The sequence below is a fragment of the Phoxinus phoxinus genome (assembly GCF_949152265.1).
Source record: "Phoxinus phoxinus genome assembly, chromosome: 13".
NCBI classification, from domain to species: domain Eukaryota; kingdom Metazoa; phylum Chordata; class Actinopteri; order Cypriniformes; family Leuciscidae; genus Phoxinus; species Phoxinus phoxinus.
The window spans coordinates 4,479,201-4,494,116 of record NC_136888.1 but is presented as its reverse complement, the minus strand read 5'-3'; the positions used below and the strand labels follow the sequence as shown (position 1 = coordinate 4,494,116).

The 14,916-nt window shown below is 37.5% G+C and overlaps 1 protein-coding gene across 1 annotated transcript in view; it reads right to left on the bottom strand.

Moving 5' to 3' along the window:
• Window positions 1–900: 900 nt before the first annotated feature.
• The window catches only part of myt1lb (myelin transcription factor 1-like, b), a 169,522-nt gene continuing 155,506 nt past the window's right edge, over window positions 901–14,916 (bottom strand). The window contains exons 16-22 of the mRNA XM_079633122.1: window positions 14,329–14,412; window positions 13,573–13,794; window positions 11,035–11,126; window positions 10,655–10,758; window positions 9,269–9,316; window positions 3,467–3,526; window positions 901–1,518 (exon numbers count right to left, since the gene is read on the bottom strand). Coding sequence (XP_079489248.1) covers window positions 1,378–1,518; window positions 3,467–3,526; window positions 9,269–9,316; window positions 10,655–10,758; window positions 11,035–11,126; window positions 13,573–13,794; window positions 14,329–14,412 — 751 coding nt within the window. The 3' untranslated portion in view covers window positions 901–1,377. The remainder of the gene's footprint in view (window positions 1,519–3,466; window positions 3,527–9,268; window positions 9,317–10,654; window positions 10,759–11,034; window positions 11,127–13,572; window positions 13,795–14,328; window positions 14,413–14,916) is intronic.

Sequence of the window (14,916 nt, the reverse complement as noted above, 5' to 3'; positions counted from 1 at the left end):
AAGTCTCTGTGCTTGCTCTGCAGCGTATCAGATCTATTCCACCAAGACCAAATACACTAAAGCCCCTTTCACACAGCGCGTTGATCCCAAGAAAATGCTGTAAAATTGAGTGCCTTCTGTGTGAACGCAAACACGTCCCGGGATTGATGCCAGGATCGATGCCGGGATGGGGACCTAGTAACATTGCCGGGATCAGTCCCGGAGCGCGCCCTGTGTGAACAAAAGTCCAATGCCGTAAAGGAGTATTTTGTTGCTCTTAGAAGAAAGTTTGTGTTCGTAATCAACAAAGAAAGAACGAAAAAATTTCTTCAAAATAGACTAAAGAAGCAGAGACTTACTGTCCGCGCTGAAGCGGAGATCGTTCGCCAGCTTTGTGGAACGGTACGCGATGCGTTAGTGTACGACCGAATCCGGGAAAAAATGCTCTGACGTGGTTTCTCAAGATCGCAAGATTATTAGTAAACTTAAGACGCTGCATAAAGAAATTCACTAAGTGTACGACTATAATGGAAAGAGCAGTAGCAGTCTAATCTAAAAAATTAGACTGGCCTTTCTACAACACATCCTGACGTCGCGTGTCTTTACGGGATGTGTGTCAACGCACTCACAGATTCCGGAAAATCACTGGCAGTGTGAATGAACCAAAATCAAACCATCCCGGGACAAATCACGGAACAGATTATCCATGTATTTTCTGAAATCTCTTTGTGAAAGGGGCTTAACATTTCCATATCCATTACTATGCCAATCTCTATTACCATACCAATCTCCTGAGAGTTGTCATGACAGAACTATAAGTAATTTTGCAACTACGTCAACTTATGCTAACCCTAACCTGACAGTCCCTAACACTCTGAAAGTTTGTTCACATGCAGTTGCAAAGTTAGTAGAATGTCTAAAGTAGACTATTAAAAAAAGGTGTAACCGTTGATATTAATGATAAAAAGAAACAGCACCAATCATCTATCAGTAGATCTTTCACTAAGCTAACCTCTGTGACTTTAACTCTCTATATCAGCAAGCTAATGTTCAGTAGTGGTGGCATTACTGTTGTATAATATACTGTACACTAAAAGGTGCATCAATGAGCAGCGAGAAGGATGATTCACGTTACAAAACGTACAAAATGTGAATGCTTTCCAAAACTATTTTGCAGATTTTTTTTTTTTAAAGGAAGGCCAGAAAAATAAACCCAAAGAAAAATGATGTTTAGTCAGCATAACACTTTTTAAAAGAACATGAATTTAACACTGTTCGATAAACTACAACAGCAAAACGTGAGGCATCCCATATGATTATTATTTTTTTCTTTCTGAAAGTGTCTTTTGTTCCCTGTGTTCCTTCGTTGTAGGAAAGTGGCCCCTTCATTGTGAGATGCTAGACTTGAATGCCTTGTACTGCTTGTTTGATATTTTCTAGCAGGGCCTTGTTCTCTGCGCTCTGATACTGATCTTGATTGGTGTACATGTCCGTTAGCGTGGTCACATATGCGTCAAAGCTCTGTTCGCTCATTGGCTCCTGTGAAACACAATGGAAAGCTCCTGTCAGATGAAACACAGTATGTGGAAGATGACAACAACACATGAATCTGGGTTGTACACTTTTAAGAATTTAGAAAAATTATATTTAAAAAAATCTAAAGAATTGAAATTCTAATTCAGTTCCTGGAATTGAGGGGCAAACAGGATGCAGACTTGTATTTAGAATTTGAATTCAAGAAATGAGAATTAAAATGGAACAAATTTAAAATAAATGAATGTAACTGCTGTAGTATAAATAACCACAAAACATAAGGGGTATTTCAAATTGGTGCCATTAGATTCAAATTTGAATGTCATTTATTAGTATTCTTTTTATATAGAGATCTGAAAACAATGTGGTAGACATTTTGTGCTATTTTTTATTTTTACTTTAACGCTTGTTAATTGCTTTGACTACTGAATTTAGTTGTAAGATTTATTATAATAAGTCTAATCAGTCTAAATCATGTGTTCTGCCTATCGGGGACAAGATCGGCATAATTTGAAAAAACAAATATGTTATTATTTATGTTTTAGTTAGTTATTTACGTAGGTAGGTAGATAGATCGGTGGGTAGGTAGGTAGATAGTTGGGTAGACAGGTAGGAATATAGGTGGGTAGATATGTAGGAGGATAAATGGATGGATGGATGGATGGATAGACATGTAGATAAGTGGGTAGATAGGTAGCAAGATAGGTGAGTAGGTATGTCCTGTTGATAGGTGGGTAGATATGTGGGTAGGTATGTAGATATGTGGGTAGATAGGTAGGAAAATAGGTGGGTAGGTATGTAAATAGGTGGGTAGATGGGTAGGAAGATAGGTGGGTAGATAGGTAGGTAGGTATGTACTGTAGATAGGTAGTTTGATAGTTTGGTATTTAGGTAAATCAGTAAATATGTAGGTTTATACTGTAGATAGGTGGGTAGACAGGTAGATAGGTAGGTTTATAAGTTTACCAGTGATGCGCGGGTTGATCCAAAATGAGCGGGTGCCTGCGGTCACCCGCGGTTACGAGTCATCCAAAAATATTTTTAATGATATTCGGGGCGCGGTCGGTCGGGTCGTTGGAAATTAAGATTCCAATTAAACCTTTGTAATTTATATAGACACAATTTTCGAAATACATAGGTCTACACTTTATTGGCTGAATAACTGGCGTGAGGATGACGCACGAGCTCAGTCTGCAGGTAGAGATGCAAGTGGGAAATCCTTATTTACCTTTTGAATGTTGAGCGGTATTAACTTTTGAATAAAAGCTGACGCGGGACAAAATGCCCGATTTCCCAACACGTTGAACTGAGCAATGCCTTTGTGCCGTTTTAATAGGCTACTTTTAAACGCATATAGCTCAGTAATGTCAGTTTTATGTGTTTGCTGAGAGGGGGCGGGATTTTTGTTGGGAAAGTCGGGGGAGAGACGCACACTTCGATTAGACTGGATAAACACATGCAGCATCTTAATTGTTAAGAAAATGAAACGAAATAAATGAATAAATCAAGCCTTTATTACAAAACACTAGGCTATATCATGCAGCATTCAGAAAAATGCGCACCCCTAGTTCCTACGTCTATGGCCCATGACGCTACTATGAGCATTTACTAGCTACTTTTAAAAAATGCGGGTCAAGAAGCGGGTCGGGTACAATATTTTCTTTCTTTTTTTTTGCGGTCCGAGTTGCGGGCGGGTTAGTTGAAAACGTCGGTCGGGTGCGGGTTGTTTATGCATTGACCCGCGCATCACTGGTAGGTACTAACATGGTAATAACCATGAACAACACAATTGATGTGTATGGTGGACATATCATGAATGAAATATCAAATCATAATGACGTTCACCATGACCAACACCAACTGTGCTCTGCCAGTTTAAAATTGACAGACATATTGAAAGCACATAAATATTAATATATGTATGGTGAGGGTAAGAGTTAAACTGTGGACTTACTCTCTGATGCAACTGTAAACAGCTGTTGTGTCTGACTGGAGGCTCTTTGTGAAGTGATTTCTAGAGGAAAACACAAAACCGTATTAGCTTACAGTGTTCAACATGCATGTGGCGAGCAGGAGGTCGAGGGACTCCCTCGACCTCGTCCTGCTCGACACAATGCTCTATACATATAAGATCAGGACACTGTCTGAACACCCAATCTAAGACACCTTACCGGTACATTCTTTAGGACATGATGCCATTTATGGCCCAATGACTAACTTTCTAGATGTTTTTAATTATCAAGCTCACAATTTCAGCTTCTGAAAAAATCTGATTGCTGACAATGAATAATGTGAAGCTGTATGATATTTGGTAGTTAAAGCGTTTAGTTTTTTTACCCAGTTTGGCATAGACCTTTACAAAGATAACAGGGACAAACTCTTAATTAATATTTCATAAAACCCCAGAGTGATACTACAAGAATTGTTATGTATTACAATGAAAAGCATTTCAATTCCAAGCTTATTGTGACTGGTTGAAAGCGCTTTAGGGTTGAGTAATGATCAACTATTCATACTTTGTAAGGCTGTGGGATTTAGAGTCTGTGCTGATTACAGCTCTGATACTGTGGGATTGAGAGTCTGATACTGTGGGATTGAGAGTCTGATACTGTGGGATTGAGAGTCTGATACTGTGGGATTGAGAGTCTGATACTGTGGGATTGAGAGTCTGATACTGTGGGATTGAGAGTCTGTGCTGATTACAGCTCTGATACTGTGGGATTGAGAGTCTGATACTGTGGGATTGAGAGTCTGATACTGTGGGATTGAGAGTCTGATACTGTGGGATTGAGAGTCTGATACTGTGGGATTGAGAGTCTGATACTGTGGGATTGAGAGTCTGATACTGTGGGATTGAGAGTCTGATACTGTGGGATTGAGAGTCTGATACTGTGGGATTGAGAGTCTGATACTGTGAGATTGAGAGTCTGATACTGTGGGATTGAGAGTCTGATACTGTGGGATTGAGAGTCTGATACTGTGGGATTGAGAGTCTGATACTGTGGGATTGAGAGTCGTATACTGTGGGATTGAGAGTCTGATACTGTGGGATTGAGAGTCTGATACTGTGGGATTGAGAGTCTGATACTGTGGGATTGAGAGTCTGATACTGTGGGATTGAGAGTCTGTGCTGATTACAGCTCTGATACTGTGGGATTGAGAGTCTGATACTGTGGGATTGAGAGTCTGATACTGTGGGATTGAGAGTCTGATACTGTGGGATTGATAGTCTGTGCTGATTACAGCTCTGATACTGTGGGATTGAGAGTCTGATACTGTGGGATTGAGAGTCTGATACTGTGGGATTGAGAGTCTGTGCTGATTACAGCTCTGATACTGTGGGATTGAGAGTCTGATACTGTGGGATTGAGAGTCTGATACTGTGGGATTGAGAGTCTGATACTGTGGGATTGAGAGTCTGTGCTGATTACAGCTCTAATACTGTGGGATTGAGAGTCTGATACTGTGGGATTGAGAGTTTGATACTGTGGGATTGAGAGTCTGATACTGTGGGATTGAGAGTATGATACTGTGGGATTGAGAGTCTGATACTGTGGGATTGAGAGTCTGATACTGTGGGATTGAGAGTCTGATACTGTGGGATTGAGAGTCTGATACTGTGGGATTGAGAGTCTGATACTGTGGGATTGAGAGTCTGATACTGTGGGATTGAGAGTCTGATACTGTGGGATTGAGTCTGATACGGTGGGATTGAGAGTCTGATACTGTGGGATTGAGAGTCTGATACTGTGGGATTGAGTCTGATACTGTGGGATTGAGAGTCTGATAGTGTGGGATTGAGAGTTTGTGCTGATTACAGCTCTGATACTGTGGGATTGAGTCTGATACTGTGGGATTGAGAGTCTGATACTGTGGGATTGAGAGTCTGATACTGTGGGATTGAGAGTCTGTGCTGATTACAGCTCTGATACTGTGGGATTGAGAGTCTGATACTGTGGGATTGAGAGTCTGATACTGTGGGATTGAGAGTCTGATACTGTGGGATTGAGAGTCTGATACTGTGGGATTGAGAGTCTGTGCTGATTACAGCTCTGATACTGTGGGATTGAGAGTCTGATACTGTGGGATTGAGAGTCTGATACTGTGGGATTGAGAGTCTGATACTGTGGGATTGAGAGTCTGATACTGTGGGATTGAGAGTCTGATACTGTGGGATTGAGAGTCTGTGCTGATTACAGCTCTGATACTGTGGGATTGAGAGTCTGATACTGTGGGATTGAGAGTCTGATACTGTGGGATTGAGAGTCTGATAATGTGGGATTGAGAGTCTGTGCTGATTACAGCTCTGATACTGTGGGATTGAGTCTGATACTGTGGGATTGAGAGTCTGATACTGTGGGATTGAGAGTCTGTGCTGATTACAGCTCTGATACTGTGGGATTGAGAGTCTGATACTGTGGGATTGAGAGTCTGATACTGTGGGATTGAGAGTCTGTGCTGATTACAGCTCTGATACTGTGAGATTGAGAGTCTGATACTGTGGGATTGAGAGTCTGATACTGTGGGATTGAGAGTCTGATACTGTGGGATTGAGAGTCTGATACTGTGGGATTGAGAGTCTGATACTGTGGGATTGAGAGTCTGATACTGTGAGATTGAGAGTCTGATACTGTGGGATTGAGAGTCTGATACTGTGGGATTGAGAGTCTGATACTGTGGGATTGAGAGTCTGATACTGTGGGATTGAGAGTCGTATACTGTGGGATTGAGAGTCTGATACTGTGGGATTGAGAGTCTGATACTGTGGGATTGAGAGTCTGATACTGTGGGATTGAGAGTCTGATACTGTGGGATTGAGAGTCTGTGCTGATTACAGCTCTGATACTGTGGGATTGAGAGTCTGATACTGTGGGATTGAGAGTCTGATACTGTGGGATTGAGAGTCTGATACTGTGGGATTGATAGTCTGTGCTGATTACAGCTCTGATACTGTGGGATTGAGAGTCTGATACTGTGGGATTGAGAGTCTGATACTGTGGGATTGAGAGTCTGTGCTGATTACAGCTCTGATACTGTGGGATTGAGAGTCTGATACTGTGGGATTGAGAGTCTGATACTGTGGGATTGAGAGTCTGATACTGTGGGATTGAGAGTCTGTGCTGATTACAGCTCTAATACTGTGGGATTGAGAGTCTGATACTGTGGGATTGAGAGTTTGATACTGTGGGATTGAGAGTCTGATACTGTGGGATTGAGAGTATGATACTGTGGGATTGAGAGTCTGATACTGTGGGATTGAGAGTCTGATACTGTGGGATTGAGAGTCTGATACTGTGGGATTGAGAGTCTGATACTGTGGGATTGAGAGTCTGATACTGTGGGATTGAGAGTCTGATACTGTGGGATTGAGAGTCTGATACTGTGGGATTGAGAGTCTGATACTGTGGGATTGAGAGTCTGTGCTGATTACAGCTCTGATACTGTGGGATTGAGAGTCTGATACTGTGGGATTGAGAGTCTGATACTGTGGGATTGAGAGTCTGATACTGTGGGATTGAGAGTCTGATACTGTGGGATTGAGAGTCTGATTTTGTGGGATTGACAGTCTGATACTGTGGGATTGAGAGTCTGATACTGTGGGATTGAGAGTCTGATACTGTGGGATTGAGAGTCTGATACTGTGGGATTGAGAGTCTGATACTGTGGGATTGAGAGTCTGATACTGTGGGATTGAGAGTCTGATACTGTGGGATTGAGAGTCTGATACTGTGGGATTGAGAGTCTGATACTGTGGGGATTGAGAGTCTGATACTGTGGGATTGAGAGTCTGATACTGTGGGATTGAGAGTCTGATACTGTGGGATTGAGTCTGATACTGTGGGATTGAGAGTCTGATAGTGTGAGATTGAGAGTCTGTGCTGATTACAGCTCTGATACTGTGGGATTGAGAGTCTGATACTGTGGGATTGAGAGTCTGATACTGTGGGATTGAGAGTCTGATACTGTGGGATTGAGAGTCTGATACTGTGGGATTGAGAGTCGGAAAATGAGAGAAAATGAGAATGGGCTTCATCTAAATCTTTTAAGAAACAACCTGTCAGGGGTGCGTTTCCCGAAAGCATCGTTAGCCAACTATGGTCGCAAGTTCCATCATTATCAGCATAGTTCAACGATTTGGTGTTTCCCGAAACCATCGTTCCAACGAACGTTCGCAAACAGCATCGCAAACTTGTGTGGTTGGAACGACAGCTCTCGAGCTGTGGTTAGAAGCATAGTTTCTAGTTTACATGAGATATAGACTGAATAAATCCTTATCTTTAGCAAAATAAGCAAGCTGACATTCAGTACAACCCGTGTTATTTATTTAGAATACATACAAATGTAATTTACGTCTTTTAGTTTGTCAAGAGATTTAAAACACCGTTTTTGAAGACTGCGCATGTGCGAACGTGCTCTACTATGTAAGAACGAGCCAAATATTGAGTCTGGTAATAAAGCAAAATAACTGAGAAAAATTAGAAATGGTCTTCAGATGACATGTCTGTAACTTATATGACAAAATCTAGCGTTAATTCGATCTCAAACAGATTAATTAAAATAAGTTATTAGTCCACCACGTGCGAGACGTCATAAACCAACGTGGTTGAACGATACTTTACGACATACGGTTTCGGGAAACACTCGTGACTAGCTAGTTGATTTCTCCAACGATGCATCGTACTATGGTAGTTAAGCAGTGAGCTATATAGTTGTACGGGAAACGCACCCCAGTATGGTTGCATTATAAAAGCTAACACACATTTATTTTCTCTTGCTATGATGTTTTTGGTGGTGAAATGAAATTCGAAAACATTTATTAATGTATTCATTCTTTAATTCTGTCTTGTTTTGTTGAGCATAAATGAAGACAAAATAAGCGCAATGGAAGAAATCTGTTTTGTAGCCATGTCGACCTAAGATCGTTCTGTATAAACCAGGGTTATTTTCATCAACAAAAAATAAATCCATAAAAAACATTTCCATTACTTAATAAACATTAACATTACATTCAAATTAATTTTATTTCAGCTAGTACCCTATATTTTAAGCTGAAATACTACTAAAACTAAATATAATATAATTATAATATAACTATAATTCTAAAACGTCATAATTACTAAATAGACATAAAAAGACAATGACAGAAACAAAATGACTAAAAATTAAATGAATACTGAGTTAACAAAAACAATAATAGTATATCAATAATCTCTAAAATAGTACTGGCATAAACTGGTTTAGTGATGAATGAAATGTCTGTGGACGTGATTGAAGAGCTGATTGTTTTTAAGCTAACTCCAGCAAACCAACTTTTATGGTATATTATACTACAAACTTGTTGATGCTTTTTTGTTGTTGTTTGTTTTACCAGAGCTGGCCTTTTAAAGAGGCTTTCTGCTCAAAGCGAGTTCCCCTTGACTCTGGCAATAACAATGCGTCAAATTCAATTACACCAGTTGACGCCACAACTTTTGACGTATGGAGTAGTTTGAAATGACCCCGGTCGTGCCGTAGTGCTGATGCACAGGCTCAATTTACTGAATGAGCCAAGACCTGCGGCCTCAAGCCTAGCAAAGCTCTTTCTTGACTTTTCTAAATGAACAGACTAAAGCAATACACTCTTTGTCCAGGACTTGCCCTCATTCTGATGGTCCCTTACCATCTGCGATAGCTGGATATTAGCTAAACTGTTTATCAGTGAATGCCTGAGGCTGGCCGGCTCGCGCAGGAGAGACTCATTTTGCTGTTCAATCACCTTGTTTTCCTCCTCTAAGGACTTCAGATTAGACTCCATTGTGGTGATCTGTGGGACATGAATCGACACACTTGTTAATTCTGATAAAAAATGTCTTCATAGTATGACAACATAATGTTTCAACTAAGACTATAGTATAGTAAGTACACTGTGGGTTTCAAATTTTATTTATTACACATTTTTAATTTACACTGTAAGGCGTAATGTACTGAGTCACACACACACACACACACACACACACACACACACACACACACACACACACACTTTTGTCTCACCTGTTTATTGTTTAAATATTTACTGTTTATTTGTTTGTTTTTTTCAGTTGTGCTGCTTCATACTTTGTAGAAACCATTTTTTCAGAATTCTTTGATAAATAGAAATTTGAAAAGAACAGCATTTATTTAAAGTCTTTCCTGTCACCTTTGATCAATTTAATACATCCTTGCTGAATAAAGTTATTAAATTATTTAAAACAAACAAACAAACAAACAAACAACAACAAAAAACTTAGTAGTAGTAGTGAATATATGTGTATAGCCTACTGTATGTTCTTAGTTTCGCTTTCATGGACTTTTAATTTGTATTTATTAGTCACATGTTTTCCTTTGTCATAGTTTCCCGCCACTAATCTGTTTCCATGGACACAAACTAAATGAGTAACAGCTGATGATTGAGTTAATCACCATTATCTATGCAAGTTCCTCCCCGTTCACTCTCAGTTGTCGGTCGTTTTTAGTGTTAGCGCTTGTTTTACGCACACGGTTACACCGTCTGTATTTACCCGAGTTTCCTTTATTATTAAAGACATTTTTTACTGGAACCTGTGGACTCTCATCTTCATCTTTGTGATAACCACGATATATATCACCTTTATTTATTTATTTTAGCTGTAAATAAGGTTGTTACAATACTAAAGTTCCAGATACATTTTAGATAACACAAGTTTTATAGTCAAATTGGAATAAAATACAAATAGTCTCTTTTGCTCTCCAAGGCTGCATTTATTTGATCAAAAATACAGTAAAAAAAAATAATATTGTTAAATATTATTACAATTTAAAATAACTTGTTTGTTATTTTAATATATTTTAAAATGTATTCCTGTGATGGAAATTATTATTGGAGTTCAATTATTAATAATGGTTCTTATGATTATGATTATATTTTATTTCTAGAGGAAACCATGATTTTTACATCTAAAAATATATACGAATAGAATACAATCATACAGATAATATTTTACAATATTGCCGTTTTTACTGTATTTTCAAAGATCAAATGAATGAATACTACCTTCAAAAACATTAACAAATCATAACAATTCCAAACTTTTGACCACTAGTTAATACTCGCATATAGAAATCATTCTATAACAACCCTCACCTGTGTTCTAAGTTTGATCATATCCGCTTCCACCTGTGAATTTGATTCATGTAAATCTTTAACGTCTTCATCCAGCTGTTTAACATCTGCATCACAGTCTAAACCTGGAGTGAGAACAGACAAACGTGATATATAGCAGAAAAAGCAAACACCTGTACATAAAAACACCCTATCATTTTACAGTATGCTTACTCTATAATTGTACTCATATGTGTTCGCATAAACTCTTGGATGGTTTGAATTATTCCCAGGCATTACAAACCACTTCTCTATAATTGGTATTATAACAGACATGGAGAGACTGTCATAATTTGCATTTTTACTTGCATATTTTGAAAACTGGTTTTGTTGTACTTCTAGTTTTAAGACTTGTTCTTTACCATTGCTTGTTTGCTGTTTTATTGTGAGCATCTCCACTCCTGATAGTCGGGCTTTCTTCATCGCCGCTGTGGCACGTGGGCAACCAGAGAGACTACAACAATGAGAGAAAGGAGAATGTGGAGCATGAAATATGGATAATTACCGGTAACACTTTCCCCTAAAAAAAAAAAAAATAAACTGACTGTGTACACTCTAAAAAATGCTGGGTTGTTTTAACCCAATTTTGGGTCAAATATGGACAAACCCAAATGTTGGGTTAAAAATGTAATTAAAAAATGTAACCCAATGGCTGGTTTTGTCTATATTTTACCCAAAATTGGGTTGAAACAACCCAGCATTTTTTAGAGTGCAGTGTTTAGTTTTTGTGGTCAGCAGTTACACACTACTAACGGCTTACTTCAGTCTCAAACAGTTTACACTAACGTTCAAAAGCCTGGCGTCAGTAAAATGTTGTTGTGGAAAGAAATTCATACTTTTATTGAGCAAGGATGCGTTAAATTGATCAAAAGTGACAGTAAAGACATTTATAATGTTTACAAAAGATTTCTATTTCAAATAAAAGCTGTTCTGAAAAGATAGAATGATTTCTGAAGGATTACGTGACAATGAAGACTAAAGTAATAATGCTTTGATCACAGGAATAAATTACATTTTAACATATATTCTAATAGAAAACAATTTTAAATTGTAATAATATTTTACAATATTACTTTGTTTTTGTTGTTGGATCAAATCTTCAGTACAGCCTTGGTGAGCATAAGAGACTTTTTTCAAAAACATTAAAAAAATAAACTTACTGATCCCAAACTTTTGAACAGTATAAGTGGTATGAATAAATAAAAGTTTCTTATATTTTCATAAAAAAACAAGAACAAAATTCTTAGCAGAAGTTGACAAACATGTAGTCATTATTTGTTGTCATTAATGTTCTGCTACATCCCTGTCAGGGCAGCAGAGGGCGCTCTCACCTAAATATTGACCGGACTCACGTGCTGTTTAGCATACTATCGTATTCTTCTTCCTGTATCTGCAGTGTGTACACTGTTCACTGCACAGTATGTACATTTTTCTGTATGCATGAAATAACCTATACAAATAGTGTAGTAAATGTATAGCAGGGGTTCTGAACTCTGGCCCTCGAGGTCCCCTTTCCTGAAGAGTTTAGCTCCGCCCCTAATCACACACACCTGAACAACGAGTACTGCAAACCTACAGACAGGGGAGTTTGATCAAGATTGGACCTAAACTTTGCAGGAAGTGGACCTTGAGGGCCAGATCTAAGAACATCTGATATATAGTGTGCATACTACATACTATGCTAAATATGAGTATACACAGTAGCACAGTATGCAGTTCACTAGTATTCAGTCCTCAACGTAGCCCTGAACGCACTGCTATGGTACCATATATAAATAGCCTGGTGAATGTATCGGTCGTCTTCTTGTTTGTTATTTCCTTCACTCTGTTTCTATGATGCTGTTGTTTACGGTAAGATGTTGTATTCCCTCCTTTTAATTTTCCTCTTGCCCACAGATGACACTAGATCTCACATTTATTGAAAGGTTATGCTCTTTTTAAACGTGTCTTTTAATCTGAATGGGTTTTTATTATGTTAGACAAAAAAAAAGATATATATATATATATTTATTATTTTTTTTATTAATGAGAGATTTGATTTAGACTTTTTTTATTATTAATGAAAGTAAATTTAAAAGATAAAGTGGGGTCAGATGTACCACTGAGAATTGGGTCAGGGGTTGTTGATGAGAACTGGGTCATTTGTTGATTAATATTTTTATATTTAATTGAACAATTATTACATTTCATATATTTTTTTGTAATTATTATTATTATTATTATTTAGGCATTAGCCGCATGAGGCCCAACTAAAGACAGTAATATTGACAGTATAATATTAGTATTAGTTTTTTACAGTGTACATTATTAAAATCAAAAGTTGATTGAGCTAAAATGAACTGCTCATTGTTAGTTAATGTTCGACTACTTAATGCATTAACTAATAGGATCTTATTGAAGTTTTACCTATTGTTACATACTAGTGTTGGCTGTTCTTTTGCACTTTAATCTGTTTGAAACATTTGTTTGCTTTATACATTTTTTGTGTGTATTGTTTTATTGTATATTTAAATGTTCAGAGTTTTTATTGTAAGGAAAAAGTTATTAAGATCGGCTAGGAGGTCTACACTTTATTGTAAACTAATTCAATACGTGATACCATATAGGTTACTATGATAAAAGCTTCAGCAATTCCCTTCAGCAAAACCTTGTGTGCTTTTTGTATTCTACTTATATTGTCCCTTTATACCCCCTTATTAAGCTAAAACCATTTTAAAACAAAATTTGCGCTCCTACATTTTTTCAACTTAGGGGGAAAAGTAAGCGTCAAGCCCTGTAAAATAATATTAACACATGCAACTTGCATTTTAATAATGTACTATAAGTAAATATTGAATATAAATGTTTTCGTGTTATTGTGATTAGCATTATTGGGTTTCAGTGTAAATGAGAAAAAGCACCTTCTGTGGGTCAGGAAACTGCCGCTGACGTGTCCAGAGCCGTCACAGCCCGGGGTTGGACACGACATGCCGTCTGTCTTCCCAGCCTTCCACGTGAACTGGGAGCCGCTGATGTAGCCGTCCTTCTGGCGTTTGGCCGCTAGAGGGCAGCCTGACGCGCTGCGGTGGGACGCATATTTACCCGTTATGTGACCCTGGCCATCACAACCCGGCACCGGACACCTGCAAACACAAACCAACCACCGTTTCACGGGATCTCTGTCAGACAAACTAAATCAATGTCATTTTACATGTTCGTTACTTGAAATAAAATCAACTTTAACTGAAATAAAATTAAATGTAAAAAATCTTAAACTCATTTAGTTTTTAGCTAGTTGCCAAGACATTTCTCATTTTAAGTAAAATAACTAAAGCTGAAATAAAATGGGGGGAAAAAAACTAATAAAAACAAAAACAACAAATTTACTAAAACTTTAACTCAAATTAAAACGACAGGCATTCAAAATATGAATAAAAACTATGATAGTACAAATATAAACACTTATTATAGGTGTACCGCAGAATTCAGGATAAGACACGGTTTGGAAAATGGATTCATGACGCTTATTATAAACATTTTGTAAATTTTGAAAACTGCAGCTTTTAAACATTGGTTGCGTTTGAACAATTTGCGGGTAATTACTATATTTGCAATATTTACATCCAGGAATGTAAATAATTATTGTTTTGCTGTCGTTTTATAGCAGATTGGAGTACCTGATCGGCTCCTGGTCCTCCTTGTCCTCTTTACTGTGTGTTATCTTTATTCCCGTCTTCCGAGCCCGTGGACATCCTGACAAACTGGGAGAAAACAAGCTGTTGTTGCTTCAGCTCTTGTGAAAAGTACACTTCAGCATACATTTAAAACGAGTACTTCTTATAGAAAGAAATGTATTTTTGAAGAATAAACTGAATGTAATGTTTTCAGACACTTAATTGCATACTATTTACAATGACATAATATACAGTATTTAAATATATATTAAACATTCCCAATTAAGTAGGCTAGGACTTTATATATAATTTCATAATTGTTTCTATCGTCTTCAAAGTATTGTCAAAGTGTACTGTATGTACTGATAATAATTTATGCTAAACTAAAATAGACTTTAATGCCATTCTGTTAAAACTTGTATGTCTTGTAATTACATATTTTTAATGATGAAATTGTAATTTAGTAGATTTAATATAAATAAAATTTTAATGTATTGAATAACATAGTTAAAATTGTAAGCAAGTACTTTACAAGTGCTTTAGTATATCATGCTTTAAAGCATGACAAAAGATGATTAAAACAATTATTTT